This window comes from Zootoca vivipara, chromosome 2, assembly GCF_965207765.1.
Source record: "Zootoca vivipara chromosome 2, rZooViv2.hap1.1, whole genome shotgun sequence".
NCBI classification, from domain to species: domain Eukaryota; kingdom Metazoa; phylum Chordata; class Lepidosauria; order Squamata; family Lacertidae; genus Zootoca; species Zootoca vivipara.
In genome coordinates, this window is record NC_142584.1 from 120,070,867 (window position 1) to 120,088,371 (window position 17,505).

General features: G+C 45.0%; 2 protein-coding genes across 10 annotated transcripts in view; both read left to right on the top strand.

Moving 5' to 3' along the window:
• Positions 1 to 8,334: 8,334 nt before the first annotated feature.
• Positions 8,335 to 17,505, top strand: part of LOC118081220 (uncharacterized) — a 32,488-nt gene continuing 23,317 nt past the window's right edge. For 6 of the 9 annotated variants that reach the window (XM_088663923.1, XM_088663911.1, XM_088663913.1 and 3 more), the window contains exon 1: positions 12,667 to 12,774. The gene's annotated coding sequence lies outside the window, so the exon portion shown is untranslated. Of the gene's footprint in view, positions 8,376 to 9,500; positions 9,593 to 12,666; positions 12,775 to 17,505 lie in introns of those variants that run through there. The other 3 variants (XM_088663912.1, XM_088663918.1, XM_088663921.1) reach the window with 1 other exon arrangement.
• Positions 12,772 to 16,778, top strand: LOC118081314 (uncharacterized). Its single transcript, XM_035107781.3, has one exon. The coding sequence runs from the start codon at positions 12,777 to 12,779 to the stop codon at positions 14,028 to 14,030; it is 1,254 nt and encodes a 417-aa protein (XP_034963672.3). The 5' UTR covers positions 12,772 to 12,776; the 3' UTR covers positions 14,031 to 16,778.

A 17,505-nucleotide genomic window follows, 5' to 3' on the forward strand; every position in this document is an offset into this window, starting at 1 on the left:
CAGGGGGAGTCAGCAGATACGTCACCCCAGACAGCATTAGGTGGAACCAGAGCTTTGTAGGCCGTGAAATGTTTCTCGTGTGGACGTCTTGGACACATGCAGAAGGAGAGCAGCAGAGGGAGGGGGAGAGGCCCCAAGCCCACATCTTTCTAGGGTATCAGAAAGCTTATAGAGTGTGAATGTCCCACACTGGTATAATTAGACTGACCAGAAGTGTTGAGTACAATGCTAAGTGGGGGGGGGGCAATGTGGGAATTTTCCAATGTTACCCTGTCACTGATGAAGAGTCTGAGGATGAGCCAGATTCAGACACTACCTCCACTAGTGAAGAAAGTGATAGTAGTGGAGATAGTGATTCTAAAAATTACACAAGAGTGCAAAGGCCTCTTTGAGACCATCTGAAGGGTCTGACCAGGAATTGGAGGAACCACTGTTCTGTTAAGACCAGCAAGGCTGAACCTGGTGTAAATGGCAACTAGTACCAGTTGGACCCAGCAGAGTAAGCGCAGGCATAGTGGAAACTTATTGGCTGCAAGGCGAAGGCAAGTAGCATGGACACAGGAACTCACTGCCACTAGTACTGAGTAACTATATACAGCTTTATTTACAAATAAAAACAACAAACAGTACATAGATCAGCACTTCTCTCTCTATCTCTCTATACAACCTCCAACTCTCCACAACGTCAGACTACACCACCAAACTACACCACACTAAGCACACGGTGGCCTTAGTCTTTATGTATTTCTAAACCAGTCACCTGGCTGTTACTAGCACCAGGCAGACTTGAGCCCTTGGAGATAGCTGACTCATACTTCTTATTGCTATGTGGCTAGCTGCACGTACACAGTAAGGCAAATTCTACAACATGTTCACCATAGGTACCCATTCTCCTAAGGAGGAGAAGCCTGGTCCTCAGGATTTGCGTATGGCACGTTAATCCGGCGGAGCGAAAGCTACTCCATCTGCTGGGGAATTGCGTACCTTACGCAGAAGTGAGAGAACCACAAAGGGTGTAGCCCCCAAAAAGGAATGCTGATCAGCTTGCTAAAACAGCCAAAACAGATACAGTTGTTGTTAGTAGCTCAAAGAAGGTTTTTGAACCTTCCAGCTTCTAAAAGATCCAGTCTTTGGACTCAAAGGATGCTGAGCCATGGTTAAATGCCAAGAAGGCTGAACTTGATTCCCAAAGTTCCAGGAATAAAGCTGCTTGCCAATCCTGTAGATACACCAATGGTAACAGGTTTTAAGGTAGATAATACTGAAGATGTGTTCTAAGCAAACTAAGCTTCATTGCCAGATGTTCAAGACCTGATATTGCAGTTAGCACAAATTTGCTAAGCAGACAAGCTAACAATCCTACAGTTAAGGATTGGAAAGCACTGAAACGCATAGTACGTGTCACGGTGGCTGGAGAAGGCTACTTCAGAGTAACGACTCTCCACAGCTCTGCATTTTATGGTTTTATTGGTGCTGAGTATTTACAGTGCTAATGGCAGTGCTATTTACAAAGACACATCTGTTCAGCTTGAATCAGAACCTCCAAGTGGCTTTTGGCGCGTTTTGCGCCAGCATAACAACTTGGGGAGACCCATCCTCTTCCCCCGACGCTTTCTGCGAAGTACCGGAGTTGGGGGGACTGGCCTCCCCCCTTCCTGTCCCACCTGGGACGATGGCTCTTCTACCCTGCCAGAGCCTTGGACACCACTTCCTGTTTCCCCACTTGAGCTGGAACTTTCTCTCTTTTCAGCCTCGCTCGGGGCTGGGCTGGAACTCAGGAGGGGAGGGGCTTCGCGATATCCCTTGCCCCTCACAGTACGCTATCTGAAAGGTGCTATGCACTACACACTGAGATTCACTGATCAGAAGTCTGGAGGTCTTGAGATATTTGCAGATCCAAGTTTTGGAAGTGATGCCACAGATGGCAAAAGCACTTCTGGTGTTTGTTACATGTACAACCAGTGTCTTTTTGACTGGTCGTGCAAGAAGCAGACAACAGTAAGCCTGAGTTCTTGTGAAGCTGAACTCAATGCATTGTCATATTCACTTATGGATTGTGAATGGTTGTTGCAATTGTGTAAATACATGATAATTTGTGTAAAGTGCCCTATACAGGTTTATCAGGACAATCAAAGCATGTTTGGCTTTGCTAACTTCTGGGAGTTGTAAGCAAGGCACAAAGCACTTGCAGTTAAAATTACGACGTGCAAGAGAATGTGTTCAGAATGGACTCGTAACCGTGTCCTACATGCCAGGAAATGAAATTCCTGCTGATTTGTTATCCAAGGTTGTTCCCGGGGAACACAGTACCTATGTACAGAAACTGGGATTGTTTTAACACACTGCCCAGTGATATTTATAGAAAGAGGGAGGGTGTTGGGTTTCTATAGCCTCTCACTATGCAGTCACAAGACTGTGTTGATACATTCCAGCAAAAGACTGTTGGAATAACGGTAGCGGATGTGATGCTGTATTCTGTTTCCTTTTTTTGTTTCTTCTTCGGACTTCTCTCAGTGACAGGAGACATGCTTTTTTTTTTTGTTCTGTCTATCTCTTAGCAATAAAGTAGCTTGTAGCCGCAACCCTGCCTCAATCCGTTGTGTTTACTCTGCAAGATTTATGGAACATGTGCCTGGTGTCAACAAAGCATGGGTCATGAGAAGACGTTGGGGAAAGGCTGCGGACATTCCTGCGTTATGCCTGGGGGTTTGTTCCTCCCCCACAGTGGCCCCACAGTCTAGACATGTATTTAAAGTAAGGAAGGTAACATTTCACAATAGTAAGCATAATATAATATTGAATGTACTGTTTGATAAGGAGGGGGAGTGTGTGAGTCTGGAGTGTTGCTGCTGAATGAGAACGGACTGAAAGTGAGCTGGTTTTGGTGTTTGGTGGAGGGAGTTGGAAATGTTTGTATCGGGGAATGGAGAGTAGCACAAAGTGGAGCTGAGACTGAGGGTGTTGCTTTGGAAGCAGAGCTGGTTAGATTAATATTATAGGAATTGCAATAATGCAATAATGGAATAATGAAGACACAGAAAGACTGAAAGCACCTACTTATATGCCCAGGGTAATCGTGAAACCCTTACATTTTCTTTTGATTTATAAATATGTTGTGCATAGATATGTATGGGATGCAGGTGGCGCTGTGGGTTAAACCACAGAGCCTAGGGCTTGCCAACCAGGATGTCGGCGGTTCGAATCCCCATGACAGGGTGAGCTCCTGTTGCTTGATCCCTGCTCCTGCCAACCTAGCAGTTTGAAAGCACGTCAAAGTGCAAGTAGATAAATAGGCACCGCTCCAAACTGAAAGGTAAACGGTGTTTCCGTGCACTGCTCTGGTTCACCAGAAGCGGCTTAGTCATGCTGGCCACATGACCTGGAAGCTGTACGCCGGCTCCCTCGGCCAATAATGCAAGATGAGGGCCGCAACCCCAGAGTCGGTCATGACTGGACCTAATGGTCAGGGGTCCCTTTACCTATGTTTGGTGGGAGGAGAAATAAAATGGGTATTTAGACTTCCGGTCCGTCGCCATTTGCCGACCGGCGGGGAAAACCTCGGTCTCCGAGGCCCCTAGCGTCTTGGGGGGAGGGGAGTCACGAGAGCACCTTGACCCCCCGTCAAACCCCCAGATTGAGCATTCCGAGGACGTGGGAACCCAGCTGTGCCCCGTAGAGTACCGCTCGCCGCCTGGGAAGCACCGTTTTAGGAGTGCCGAGAGCAGAAGAGCAGGACGGAGCCTTGGGTAAACTGCTACCTCTGGGACGCGAAGCTCCATGCTGGTGACAGCTGAGCGTCAGATACCTCCAAGCAAAGATTGTACTTGTAAGTTAATCTTTTTGGATCAATATTTGGTGAAGATTTGGCCCTGGGAGGGGAATCTAAAAAGGAAACGGAGGTCGCCCCCCCCCACTGAGATAACCAAGCAGTTACAAAGCCTGCAGCTAAAATGCTGAAACAGGACTTGCAGAATCCTTGGCTAGTTTAGATGTATTCAAGTCTCCAGGGCCAGATGAACTACATCCAAGAGTATTAAAAGAACTGGCAGAGGTGATTTCAGAACCACTGGCAATAATCTTTGATAATTCCTGGAGAACAGGCGAAGTTCCAGCAGACTGGAGGAGGGCAAATGTTGTCCCTATTTTCAAAAAGGGGGAAAGAGAGGACCCAAACAATTACCACCCAGTCAGCCTGACGTCAATACCAGGAAAGATTCTAGAGCAGATCATTAAGCAAACAGTCTGTGAGCATCTAGAAAGAAACTCTGTGATCACTAAAAGTCAGCATGGGTTTCTGAAAAATAAGTCATGTCAGACTAATCTGATCTCATTTTTTGACAGAATTACAAGCCTGGTAGATGAAGGGAATGCTGTGGATGTAGCCTATCTTGATTTCAGCAAGGCCTTTGACAAGGTGCCCCATGATATTCTTGTAAAGAAGCTGGTAAAATGCGGGCTAGACAATGCTACCATTCAGTGGATTTGTAACTGGCTTACTGACCGAACCCAAAGGGTGCTCATCAATGGCTCCTCCTCATCCTGGAGAGTAGTGACTAGTGGGGTGCCACAGGGTTCTGTCTTGGGCCCAATCTTATTCAACATCTTTATCAATGACTTGGATGATGGGCTTGAGGGCATCCTGAGCAAGTTTGCAGACGACACCAAATTGGGAGGGGTGGCTAATACCCCAGAGGACAGGCTCACACTTCAAAATGACCTTAACAGATTAGACAACTGGGCCAAAGCAAACAAGATGAATTTTAACAAGGAGAAATGTAAGGTACTACACTTGGGCAAAAAAAAATGAAAGGCACAAATACAGGATGGGTGACACCTGGCTTGAGAGCAGTACATGTGAAAAGGATCTCGGAGTCTTGGTAGACCACAAACTTGACATGAGTCAGCAGTGTGATGCAGCAGCTTTAAAAGCCAATGCAATTATGGGCTGCATCAATAGGAGTATAGCATCTAGATCTAGGGAAGTAATACGGTAGTACCACTGTATTCTGCTCTGGTCAGACCTCACCTGGAGTACTGCGTCCAGTTCTGGGCACCACAGTTCAAGAAGGATACTGACAAGCTTGAACGTGTCCAGAAGAGGGCAACCAAAATGGTCAAAGGCCTGGAAACGATGCCTTATGAGGAACGGCTTAGGGAGCTGGGTATGTTTAGCCTGGAGAAGAGAAGGTTAAGGGGTGATATGATAGCCATGTTCAAATATATGAAAGGATGTCATATGGAGGAGGGAGAAAGGTTGTTTTCTGCTGCTCTAGAGAAGCGGACACGGAGCAATGGATTCAAACTTCAAGAAAGAAGATTCCACCTAAACATTAGGAAGAACTTCCTGACAGTAAGAGCTGTTCGGCAGTGGAATTTGCTACCAAGGAGTGTGGTGGAGTCTCCTTCTCTGGAGGTCTTTAAGCAGAGGCTTGACAGGCATATGTCAAGAATGCTTTGATGGTGTTTCCTGCTTGGCAGGGGGTTGGACTGGATGGCCCTTGTGGTCTCTTCCAACTCTATGATTCTATGATTCTATGACTTTGAAATCTGCTAAAAATCATGTTGGACCCCTTCCCTGTGGGGCAGAGCCAAGGGAAGGAGATTGGATTTTGGTGATCTCTGCAACAAATTTAAATTTGGAACGAGCCCTTCAATAACCTGGGGGCAAGAGCCTGAAAACAAAGACCAGCCGCCATTGTGACGTCACCGGCTAGGAAGTTATTCATTATTGTGAACTCTTGAACCTTTGGTAGCTGTTAGGTCTTCTCTATCTTGGCCTCCAGTGCAGGGCTTCTGGGCTGCATCTTCCTTCCCAAATGCTACATTATTATACTAAGGCCTGATTTGAATATGAGGGAGCACCTGACAAGAAAAAACTAAACATGACATTTGATTGTTAGTTCTAGGGATATCATAAAATTGTACAGCTGGAAGTCCCAGCCACAATCTCAAATCTCAAATGGGAGTTAACTGTTCAATACCCATAGCAGGATTTCATAAGCTGCTTAAGAAGTTGCAAACTGAATTACTAAAGTACAAAAGGAACTTAGCTAAATTAGAAAAAAAAATGATATTCAACCAGCTACATAACAGATATCGGTAAAAGGTCTTATAGGAATCTAATAATGATGATGATGATGATAAAAATTTATTTCTCCAAGGTGGTTTGTTTATGAAAATTTGTTGCTGTTTAGTCGTTTAGTCGTGTCCGACTCTTTGTGACCCCATGGACCATAGCACGCCAGGCACTCCTGTCTTCCACTGCCTCCCGCAGTTTGGTCAAAAATAAAGACAACTAAAAACATAGGGGGGAAATTATGAAGAATAATAAAAATGTTGCTTTTTCAAGGGGCCAAAATGTTGCTTACTTGCCTTTTCAAAAGGTCAAGGGTTTGCATAACAAGCTAGACAACAGCAGGAAACTAGACAAACACAGGACACCTATATTTATACGCTTGTGTTCAGAACGCCTGAAAACAGGGCGGCTTGATGCTAGAATGTGGTTTTCTCTAGACACTTCAGCACGCTTCATCGGGGATAGAACTCATGTACGCCTAAAGGATGTGGCTTTATCACTAAATAAATGGGTAAGAGCATATAAACCCACGGGGAGAAACCACACGGGGCTCCCGAAATCAGAGCGCTAAAGCTGCTGTTCCCAATAGATAGTCTGCCCACTCCAAGTAACCCCTCCCCCCTCCAGGGATTCGCAGCACCATTCACATAATAGAAATTACCATAGAGACAGCAAAAATCTCAAAAGCGAGGGTCCATGTCTCTGCCCAGCCACTTATGAATACATAATAAAACATTAAACCTTTAAAAGCTTCCCTATGCAGGACTGCCTTCAGATGTTTTCTAAAGTTTAATTATAATAATAAATTTATCATTTATTTTATCATGGTATGTTGGCTGAGACTCTACCTTCCTGCAGGCTGCCTTGCCAGTGCTTCCTGTTCTGGTTATCTTACAATTGGACTACTGGAATGTGCTCCATGTGGAGATACTTTTGAAGGTGACTCGGAAACTACAACTACAGTGGTACCTCGCAAGAAAAATGCCTTGCGCAATGAAAAACTCGCAAGACGAAAGTGTTTTGCGTTGCGCGAGGGACTCGCAAGACGATGAGGTTTTCTATGACCAATGCTTTGTCTTGCGAATGCCATCTCACGCCTTGCTTTTTCCTGCAAGATCAATTGCAGTCATTAACAGTCGTCAGTCGTCAACAGGTTTACCACTCCTATCAGCCAATCACTCATTCCCACCACCCTTCTGAGTAATACCCCTCCCCACCCTCCCACTATATATAAGGGTCTGGTGACTTCCATTTCAGTGTATCTGAAGAAGTGTGCATGCACAAGAAAGCTCATATGGTACCCATGACAAACATAGTTGGTCTCTAAGGTGCTACTGGAAGGATTTTTTATTTTTATTTTTTGGGTCCCAGTACATTTCTGAACATGAGTTTGACCATGCTGCGGGAGGCAGTGCAAGACAGGAGTGCCTAGTGTGCTTTGGTCCATAGGGTCACGAAGAGTCGGACACGACTAAACAACAACACGTTTCTGAGTAGAATTCAAACTGTTGGTGCTGACCTTTAAAGGCCTAAATCACACCCCACACCACATTGCTTAGCCTGGACACAGAGGTCCTCCTCTAAGGGTCTTCTGGCTGCTCTCTCAGTACAAGAAGCGAATTTACAGGGAACTAGGCAGAGGGCCTTCTTGGTAGTGCCACCCTCCCTGTGGAACACCTTCAAATGTCAAGGAGATAAAGAATTACAACTCTTTTAGAAGGTATTGTTTAGGGAAGTTTTTAGTGTCTGATGTTGTAATGTTTTTACTATTTTTTGTTGGAAGCCACCCAGAGTGCCTGGGAAAACCCATTCAGGTGGGCGGCATACAAACAATAAAATTATTATTATTATCGTTATTATAACCATAGTGCCCATCTGGCCGAGCAAGCGATGCTCAGCTTCCCTGAACCCCTTGGGCACCTTTGCTGGAATAGAATTGAGATGCCCACCACCAAGGGCGCCCCTATGAAGTCTGCCATCTCCAAACAGTTCAGGGGGGTAAACAGAGGCCCCCAAACAAGCGCCCCTCGGAACGCGCACCCCCGTTCTCCCCTGACAGGAATCCCTAGGGGCGCTCCTGGCTGCGCGCGTGTGGCGAGGCGCGCCTCTTTTGGCTGGAAGTCCATGGAAGGGGTTAAAGATGCGAGAGAGCCCTGATGCCTAGAGAGGCCTGGAAAGAGACCCCTCCCTCCCCCACTTCCGTCTCTTCCCTCGTCCCCCCCCCCCCGCTCGTCTTGGGAGGCTCCTCCGGATGGAGAGGTCGGTGCGCTCGAGAGAGATTCTGCACGCAGGGCGAGGGGTGAGCCGGGCCAAGGGGGTCTCTGGGCGCAGGGGAGACTTGGGGGTGAAGGGAGGGGGGCAGAGGAAGTGGGGGGAGGGGAAGGAAGGGAAGCCTCCCTGGGGAAACAATATAAGTCCAATCGAGCGGTGGGGGGGATGGAGACAGTGGATGGGAAACGTGGCCTTTCGGAGGGACGTCTCCATCTTGGGGGCTGTCGGGGAGCCGAGGTTCCTTCGCCCCTCCCGATAAAATATTTGAGGGGGCTGCTCCCCCCCCGGGAATGGATTGGCATTGCCATTCAAAAAGGGGTATGCTGTGATCAATTATGCAGGTCTTCCCCCCCAATAATATTTTATTCAATTTGGCACCCCTGTCTGGAGGGGTCTCCCTCGGCTTCTCCCTCCTGCTGCCTAGGAATCGGACTCTGCTCCAAGTCCACTTAGAGATGGATCTCCGAAAAAGCGAGTGGGTCCAAATCACACACCCGTTCCTTCCTGGGAGCTGAATTTGTGACTGAATCACTGTCTTTGGATAAAACTTCAAAATGTTGAGTTGCTTTGCAGGCAGACACACATTCCTTCAGGTGTTGCGAAGATGCAGCAAGAAGCAGGATAGAGAGGGGCAGAGTTAGGCTTCCCATATGTCAGGAAAATTCCGCACATGTCCTTGGTTTTGGGGTGTAAAAATGTCATTGTGAGTGAATGGCAACATCTCAGGGGAAGCCCTAGGCAGAATTAATTTTGATTTTTTTTTCTTAGTGGAAAAGCTAGTTTTTGGCAAATATATGGTACAGGGCCTTATAATGAGACCATGGTGGGTAAGAAAAGGCCTGCATAAATGAGGCAATGTGTCATTTATTCTTTCTATGATGTTTAAATCAAGTTCCTGGAAATAAAGCTTTTAAACTCAGTTCACTCAATAAAGCATGAGACTCTTAATCTCAGAGTTGTGAGTTGGAGACCCATGTGTGGCAAAACAGTCCTGCATTGCAGGGGGCTAGATTTCATTTTTTTTTTTAAGGAACACAGGAGAAGGGAGCATGTATGAAATGTTAAACAAATGTTAACACAAGACAAGGTGCCATTGCTTTGTTCCCTCTCTTGAAACTCTAACAGGATTTCCTTTCCCCCAACTCCCAACCAGGTGATGGAGAAGGCAGTCAGAATTCAAAGGGGCCATCAGAGATTTCATTAGGAATAAAAAATGAACTGAAACAGTGGAGACAAAATTTAAAGGTATGGATTATGAAAAGGACTTCCGTGGGAGTGGAATTCCTTCAAAACATCAAGGAACTCACACAGGGGAGAAACCATATAAATGTATGGAGTGTGGAAAGAGATTCCTTTTGAGTAAGCACCTTAATACACATCATCGCACTCACACTGGTGAGAAACCATTTAGATGTTTGGAGTGCGGAAAGACCTTCAGTCAGAGTGGAAACTTTAAAAGACATCAGCGAACTCACACTGGGGAGAAACCATTTAAATGCATAGAATGTGGAAAGTGCTTCAATGATAGTGGAAACTTTACAAACCATCAACGAATTCACACAGAAGAGAAGCCATTTAAAAGCATTGTTTGTGAAAAGAGCTTCAATTGTAGTGGAAACCTTAAAAGACATAAGCGAATTCACACAGGGGAAAAGTCATTTAAATGTATGGCGTGTGAAAAAACCTTCCGTGAAAGGGCAAAACTTAACATACACCTACGAACTCACACAGGGGAGAAACCATTTAAATGCATGGAGTGTGGAACATGCTTCCGTCATAGAGAATCACTAAGACTGCATCAATATACTCATACAGGAGATAAACCATATAAATGTTTTGAGTGTGGAAAATGCTTCAGTCAGAGTGGAAACCTTAATGCACATCTACAAATTCACACAGGGGAGAAACCATTTAAATGCATGGAGTGTGGAAAATGCTTCATTCAGAGTAGAAGCCTTAATGTACATCTACAAACTCACATGAGGGAGAAACCTTTTAAATGCATGGATTGTGGAAAGAGCTTCATTAATAGTGGAACACTTAGAAGACACCAGCAAACTCACACGGGGAAAACCGTTTAAACAAATGAATGAATGAATGAATCTTTCTTTGCGTCAGCCATTGGCCATAGCGATAAAACGACAATACAATATACAAAGAGTAGAAATAAAAAGTCAATTATATAAAATACATTTCAGGGCTTTGAATCAATAGTCAAGTGGTGCATCTTATTCTGATTGCCCCAGCTGAAAACCTTGCAACCTTTGCTGTCACCTGCTCATCCTATTCTGCTAAGAGAAAGGACAATGTGACAGTGGTTGGGCAATGCAGAATGGACAATAAAAGAGGGGTGATAATCTCATTCCTCAAGCCTCTATAAAGAGGGCAAGCCAGGAGGGTATGTGCCACCAATTGGGGACTGCCATATCCACAGGGACATAAGCGTTTTTCATTTGGAATATGTTGGAATTGTCCCTCAAGTACAGCCGAGGTCAATACATTCAATCTTGCGAGAGTAAAAGCGCACCTATATATTAGAATTGCTAGGTTATCCTAGGTTATACCAGAGAGTTGAAATGGGAAGGTGGAGAATAGTCATACCATGAGCAAAAGTTCCTTATTGTGCCCAAATTTAAATGTATGTGTGGTTGCAAAATAACCACATCTGGGGGATGTGGACCATTTGGACTGCATTTGTTCCACTTTGGTTTCAGGCCCTGCCATTGGACGGAGGAGACTGCCCTGGTGGCGCTGGTTGGTTATCTCTGGCGGGCTAGGGACAGAGGTAAAAGCTGTTTCCTGGTTCTGCTGGATCCCTCAGTGGCTTTTAATAACATTGACCATGGTATCTATTTGCGATAAAAATATATGCCTTATCCAATTCACTGATGGTGATTCTTTACTGGTCAGGCTGGCAACAGTTGAACCACGAGTATTATTTCCAAACTCCTCCAGTCATTGTGTACACAAAGTCCCTACACCTCTCAGCAGTCAAGACACAGTGATCTGAATTAACCAAGCATGTGCCACCTCGTTTCTCCCTCCTTGGGGATGAAAGGGGGGCAGAGGAAGTGGGGGGGGGCTGAGGAAGGGAAGTCTTCCTGGGGCAAGAACAAGATAAGTCCAGTTGAGGGGGGGGGGAAACAGTGAATGGGAAATGTGGACTTTCGGAGGGACGCCTCCATCTTGGCTGTCAGATAGCCGAACTCCCTTCGCCCCTCCCCATAAAATATTTGAGGGGGCTGTTCTCTCCCCCCCCCCGTTTCATTGGCATTGCCATTCAAATGGTGCATGCACACTGTGTCGTTATCAATTATGCAGGTCTCCTCCCCCTAATATTTTATTCAAGTTGGCACCCCTGTCTGAAGGGGTCTCCCTCGGCTTCTCCCTCCTGCTGCCTAGGAATCGGACTCTGCTCCAAGTCCGCTGAGAGATGGATCCCCGAAAAAGCTGGTGGGTCCAAATCACACACCCGTTACTTCCTGGGAGCAGATTTTGTGACTGAATGCCTTTAGATAGAATTTCAAAATGTTGAGTTGAATTTGCAGGCAGACACAAATTCCTATCTGAAGAAGTGTGCATGCACATGAAAGCTCATACCAATGACAAACTTAGTTTGTCTCTAAGGTGCTACAGGAATGAATTTTTTTATTTTGTTCCTACAGGTGTTGCGAAGATGCAGCAAGCAGGAAAGAGGGGGCAGAGTTAGGCTTCCCATATGTCAGGAAAATTCCTCACATGTCCTTTGTTTTGGGGTGTGAAATGGCATTGTGAGCAAATTTGGCCAAATTGGCAACATCTTAGGGGAAGCCCTAGGCAGAATTAATTTTGATTTTTTTTTTAGTGGCAAAGCTAGTTTTTTGGCAAATATATGGTACAGGGCCTTATAATGAGACCATGGTGGGTAAGAATCATAGCTGCCAAGTTATCCCTTTTTTAAAGGGATTTTCCCTTATGCTGAATAGGCTTCCTCGCGAGAAAAGGGAAAACTTGGCAGCTATGGTAAGAATGGGCCTGCAGAACTGAGGCAATGTATCGTTTATTCTTTCTGTAATGTTTATATCAAGTTCCTGGAAGTAAAGCTTTTAAACAGCTCACTCAGTAAAGCATGAGACTCTTAATCTCAGGGATGTGAGTTGGAGACCCATGTGTGGCAAAACAGTCCTGCATTGCAGGGGGCTAGATTTCATTTTTTTAAAAAGGAACACAGGAGAAGGACGCATGTATGAAATGTTAAACAAATGTTAACACAAGAGAAGGTGCTATTGCTTTGTTCCCTCTCTTGAAACTCTAACAGGATTTCCTTTCCCCCAACTCCCAACCAGGTGAAAATAGAAATCAATTAACTACGTGGAATGTACAATGTGATTCAATGAGCACTCTTAGTTCAAATCAATGAACTGAAACAGTGGAGACACCATTTAAAGGTATGGATTATGGAAATGACTTCTGTGGGAGTGGGATTCCTTCAAAACATCAAGAAACTCACACAGGGGAGAAACCATATAAATGTATGGAGTGTGGAAAGAGATTCCTTTTGAGTAGGCACCTTAATGCACATCATCGCACTCACACTGGTGAGAAACCATTTAGATGTTTGGAGTGCGGAAAGACCTTCAGTCAGAGTGGAAACTTTAAAAGACATCAACAAACTCACACAGAAGAGAAGCCATTTAAATGCATAGTGTGTGAAAAGAGCTTCAGTCAGAGTGGAAACTTAAAAATACATCAGCGAACTCACACTGGGGAGAAACCATTTAGATGTATGGAGTGCGGAAAGACCTCCAGTAATAGTGGAAACTTTAAAAGACATCAACGGACTCACACAGGAGAGAAACCATTTAAATGCATGGAGTGTGGAAAGAGCTTCACTATTAATGGAAACCTTAGAAGACATCAATGGGAACACACTGGGGAGAAACCATTTAAATGCATGGAGAGTGGGAAAAGCTTCAGTCAGAGTGGACACCTTAAAAAGCATCAACAAACTCACACAGGGCAGAAACGATTTAAATGTATGGAGTGTGGAAAGAGCTTCAGAGACAGTGGAATGCTTAGAAGACATAACCTAACTCACACAGGGGAAAAACCATTTAAATGTATGGAGTGTGGAAAGAGCTTTTGTGATAGCGGAACGCTAATAATCCACCAGCGAACTCACACAGGGGCAAGACCTTTTAAATGCATGGAGTGTGGAAAGAGCTTCAGTCAGAGTGGAAACCTTAAAAAGCATCAACGAACTCACACAGAGCAGAAACCATTTAAGTGCATAGAGTGTGGAAAGAGCTTCAGAGATAGCGGACACCTTAGAAGACATAACCTAACTCATACAGGGGGGAAACCATTTAAATGCACGGAGTGTGGAAAGACCTTCCGTGAAAGGGCAACGCTTTCCGCACATCTCCGAATTCACACGGGCGACAAACCATTTAAATGCATGGAGTGTGGAACATGCTTCCGTCATAGAGGATCACTGAAAATGCATCAATATACTCATACAGGAGAGAAACCATATAAATGTTTTGAGTGTGGAAAGTGCTTCAGTCACAGTGGAAAGCTTAATGCACACCTACAAATTCACACAAGGGAGAAACCTTTTAAATGCATGGATTGTGGAAAGAGCTTCATTAATAGTGGAAAACTTAGAAGACATCAGCAAACTCACATGGGAAAAACAATTTGAATGTATGTTTGGTTGCAGAATAAATCCAGGCATATCTGGAGCTTGTGGACCATTTGGACTGCATTTGTTCCAGTTGGGTTTCACGCCCTGCCATCAGACTTTAGTCAAGACATAGGACGATGCAGAAGGTAGTCTCGCTTGTCGCACTTTTAAAACGTAGGACGATGTAGAAGGAAGATATCAGCATGGCATTGCCAATAGGAACTGTGCATTATAATCTTTGGACTTGACAATCCTTGGGCTTTACGATACCAATATATGATAGGTTGCCATCAGGAACTGTGCTTTTTGATATGACGTCCAGGAGCAGGGCCATATCAAACTCCAAAACCACCATTCCAGAGCTTTGCTGTGTTCACAGCCCAGCTCTCTCTCTCTCTCTCTCTCTCTCTCTCTCTCTCTCTCTCTCTCTCTCTCTCTCTCTCTCTCCAGGACATCTTCCGGGCTCTGAATTCTTCCTTGGCTGTCTTGGGAATTTCATCTTTTTTCCATGAGCCAGCCAGCTGTGGTTGGGGGTCTCGCCTGGCTGTGGGCAGCTGGGTGGGACTTTTTAAATTTGCTTTGGCCTTTAGTTAACCTGCATTCATATCTTACCTTTCCTCCAAGGAAGTAGAGGCAACCTGGGTGCTTCTCCAGCTCCCTTTTTATCCGCACAACAACCACCTTGTGAGGTAGGCTAGGCTGAGACACAGTGGGTGACCCAGGGGTTGGATTTGAACCCTGGTCTCCCAGGTCCTACACAGGAGCCACTGCAGCGCCTTGACTTGGGATTCATATGCTTTGTTAGGCCTCAAAAGTCCAACTTTTTTTTTTTAAGAACAGAACAGCAGCCCCAATACACAGGAAGCTGCCTTCTAGGGAGTCAGGTAATTGGTCAATCTAGGCCAGGAATGTCTTCACTGACTGGCAGCAGCAACCCAAGATCTGTCTGAAGACGAAGGGCCTCTCCCAGATGCCGGGGGTGGGGGGTGGGGTGTTGAACCTGGGACCTTTTTCTTGGATGCAATGCAGATAGAATAACAAAATTATATTTAGTTAGTTAGTTAGTTAGTTAGTTAGTTAGTTAGTTAGTTAGTTGATTGCAGAAACCCTCAAAGCGGTTAAAAATCAGATGAAACTAAAAGACTGAGGAAAATTCACAACCATGCAGTCCAATCCTTTCCGGAGAACAGCAGCGTCAATGCCTATGATTTCAGAATCACAGCTGAACAATCCCCAAGAAATGAAAATCGAATTGGGATTCTTTGCACCCCAATGATTGCCAAGAGGCTGATATTGATTAACTAACTGGAAGAATAAAAACGTGACAACACGATAGAAGATGCAACACATGAATGCAGACTGTGTTTGTACATATATATATTGATATTAGGAATGAGTTCATACAAAATGTAGTGGGTTATTAGTGACCATGTATGTATTAGGATAGGGGACCCGGGTGGCTCTGTGGGTTAAACCACTGAGCCTAGGGCTTGCTGATCAGAAGGTCGGCGGCACCCCCGTTGCTTGGTCCCAGCTCCTGCCAACCTAGCAGTTCGAAAGCACGTCGAAATGCTACCGGTAGTAGATAAATAGGAACCGCTACAGCGGAAAGGTAAACGGCGTTTCCATGTGCTGCTCTGGTTTGCCAGAAGCGGCTTTGTCATGCTGGCCACATGACCTGGAAGCTATACGCCGGCTCCCTCGGCCAATAATGTGAGATGAGCACGCAACCCCAGAGTCAGTCGTGACTGGACTTAATGGTCAGGGGTCCCTTTACCTTTACCTATGTAGTAGGATAGTAACATCACTTATATCTATCACTGTGCCATACAGAGCGTGCTCACGTACGGTTTATGTGTGTGGTACGGAAGCTGTACTTCCCAGGACAGAGCAGGGCTGTGTAGAATTATTAAAACAGCAGAGAGCATTATTGGCTGCTCACTCTCCACCTTAGAACAAATTTACACCACCAGGTGCCATAAAAAAGCACTAGATATATCAAGATATCCAACGCACTAAAAAAGCACTAGATATCCAACGCACCCTGGTCACCATTTCTTTCAGCTCCTGCCATCGGGACGGAGATATAGAACTATGCAGGCAAGAACGAGCCGTCTCAGGAACAGTTTCTTCTCTAGAGCGATTTTGGCCTTAAATGGAAAGCCTGGACTTTGAAGTCTTATTTTACTTGTTATTTTACTTGTTATCTTATTTTACTTGTTATTTTGTATTATATTTACTGTTTTTTAATTAGGTTTTTATAATTTTGGATTATGCGGAATGCTTTATCGGAGTGGATGTAGCAACCGAGTAATTTTGTTGTTCCCGCAAGGGGACAATGACAATAAAGATATCTTATATCTATATAATAATGGATAGAAATGAAAGTTAAGTAAAGTCAAGAAAAAATGGGCTGGGGGGGATGGGCAAAGGTGCAGTGATACATTCAGTAATTTTCCTGTTGTTCTCTAGTCATTTAGTCGTGTCCAACTCTTCGTGACCCCATGGACCAGAGCACGCCAGGCACTCCTGTCTTCCACTGCCTCCCGCAGTTTGGTCAGACTCATGTTGGTGGCTTCGATAACACTGTCCAACCATCTCGTCCTCTTTCGTCCCCTTCTCCTTGTGCCCTTTTCTGTACATTCCCCCTAAAACGTTATCTCTGGTGTGCATTTGGCACCAGGTATGATTGGTTGGTTATCTTAGTATTTTCAGAACAGCAGTACATATAACAGCCCTAATAAAGGAATATCGAAGACACAGAAAGACTGAAACCATCTTCTTATGTGCACAAAGTAATCTAGAAACCCTTATATTGTGTTATTATAAGTAAATAACAACACCTTGTCATTCTTGGCTACGTGGAGGGAGAAGTGGTCAGATAAGACATCATCTCTGGTGGCAGCCGGAATAAAGGGGGTGTTTAGTGGGAGAACCAGGAAAGACTCAACTCCTCAACATGGGGAGGTGGCACAGGGGGATGTGGGAGCATCTCGAATAAAGCAGGTGTGGGACAAGAGTGTGAAAAATGTTTCAATCATTGCTCATTTCCCCCAAAAGGAAACCCATGGAAAGAAACCATACGGGGCTGAACAGGGCTCCCGAAAAAGCAGCTGTTCCCAATAGTTAGTCTGCTCACTCCAGGGAACCTTCCCTCCCCCCTTCCGCAGCACCATTCACACAACAGAAACTACCAGAGACTGCAAAAATCTCAAAAGTGGGGGTCCATGACTTTACTTTTCAAAAACAGGTTCTGCAGAACTTGGCCAATTGGGGAAACCTGTTTCTATGGAGTTCAGTGCAGTAGCACCTTAAAGACCAACTAAGTTTTTATTTTGGTATGAGCTTTCGTGTGCATGCACACGAAAGCTCATACCAAAATAAAAACTTAGTTGGTCTTTAAGGTGCTACTGAAGGAATTTTTTTATTTTGTTTCGACTCAGACCAAAACGGGTAACTAGAATCCTTAGGATTGAACAGGATGTTTACTCAG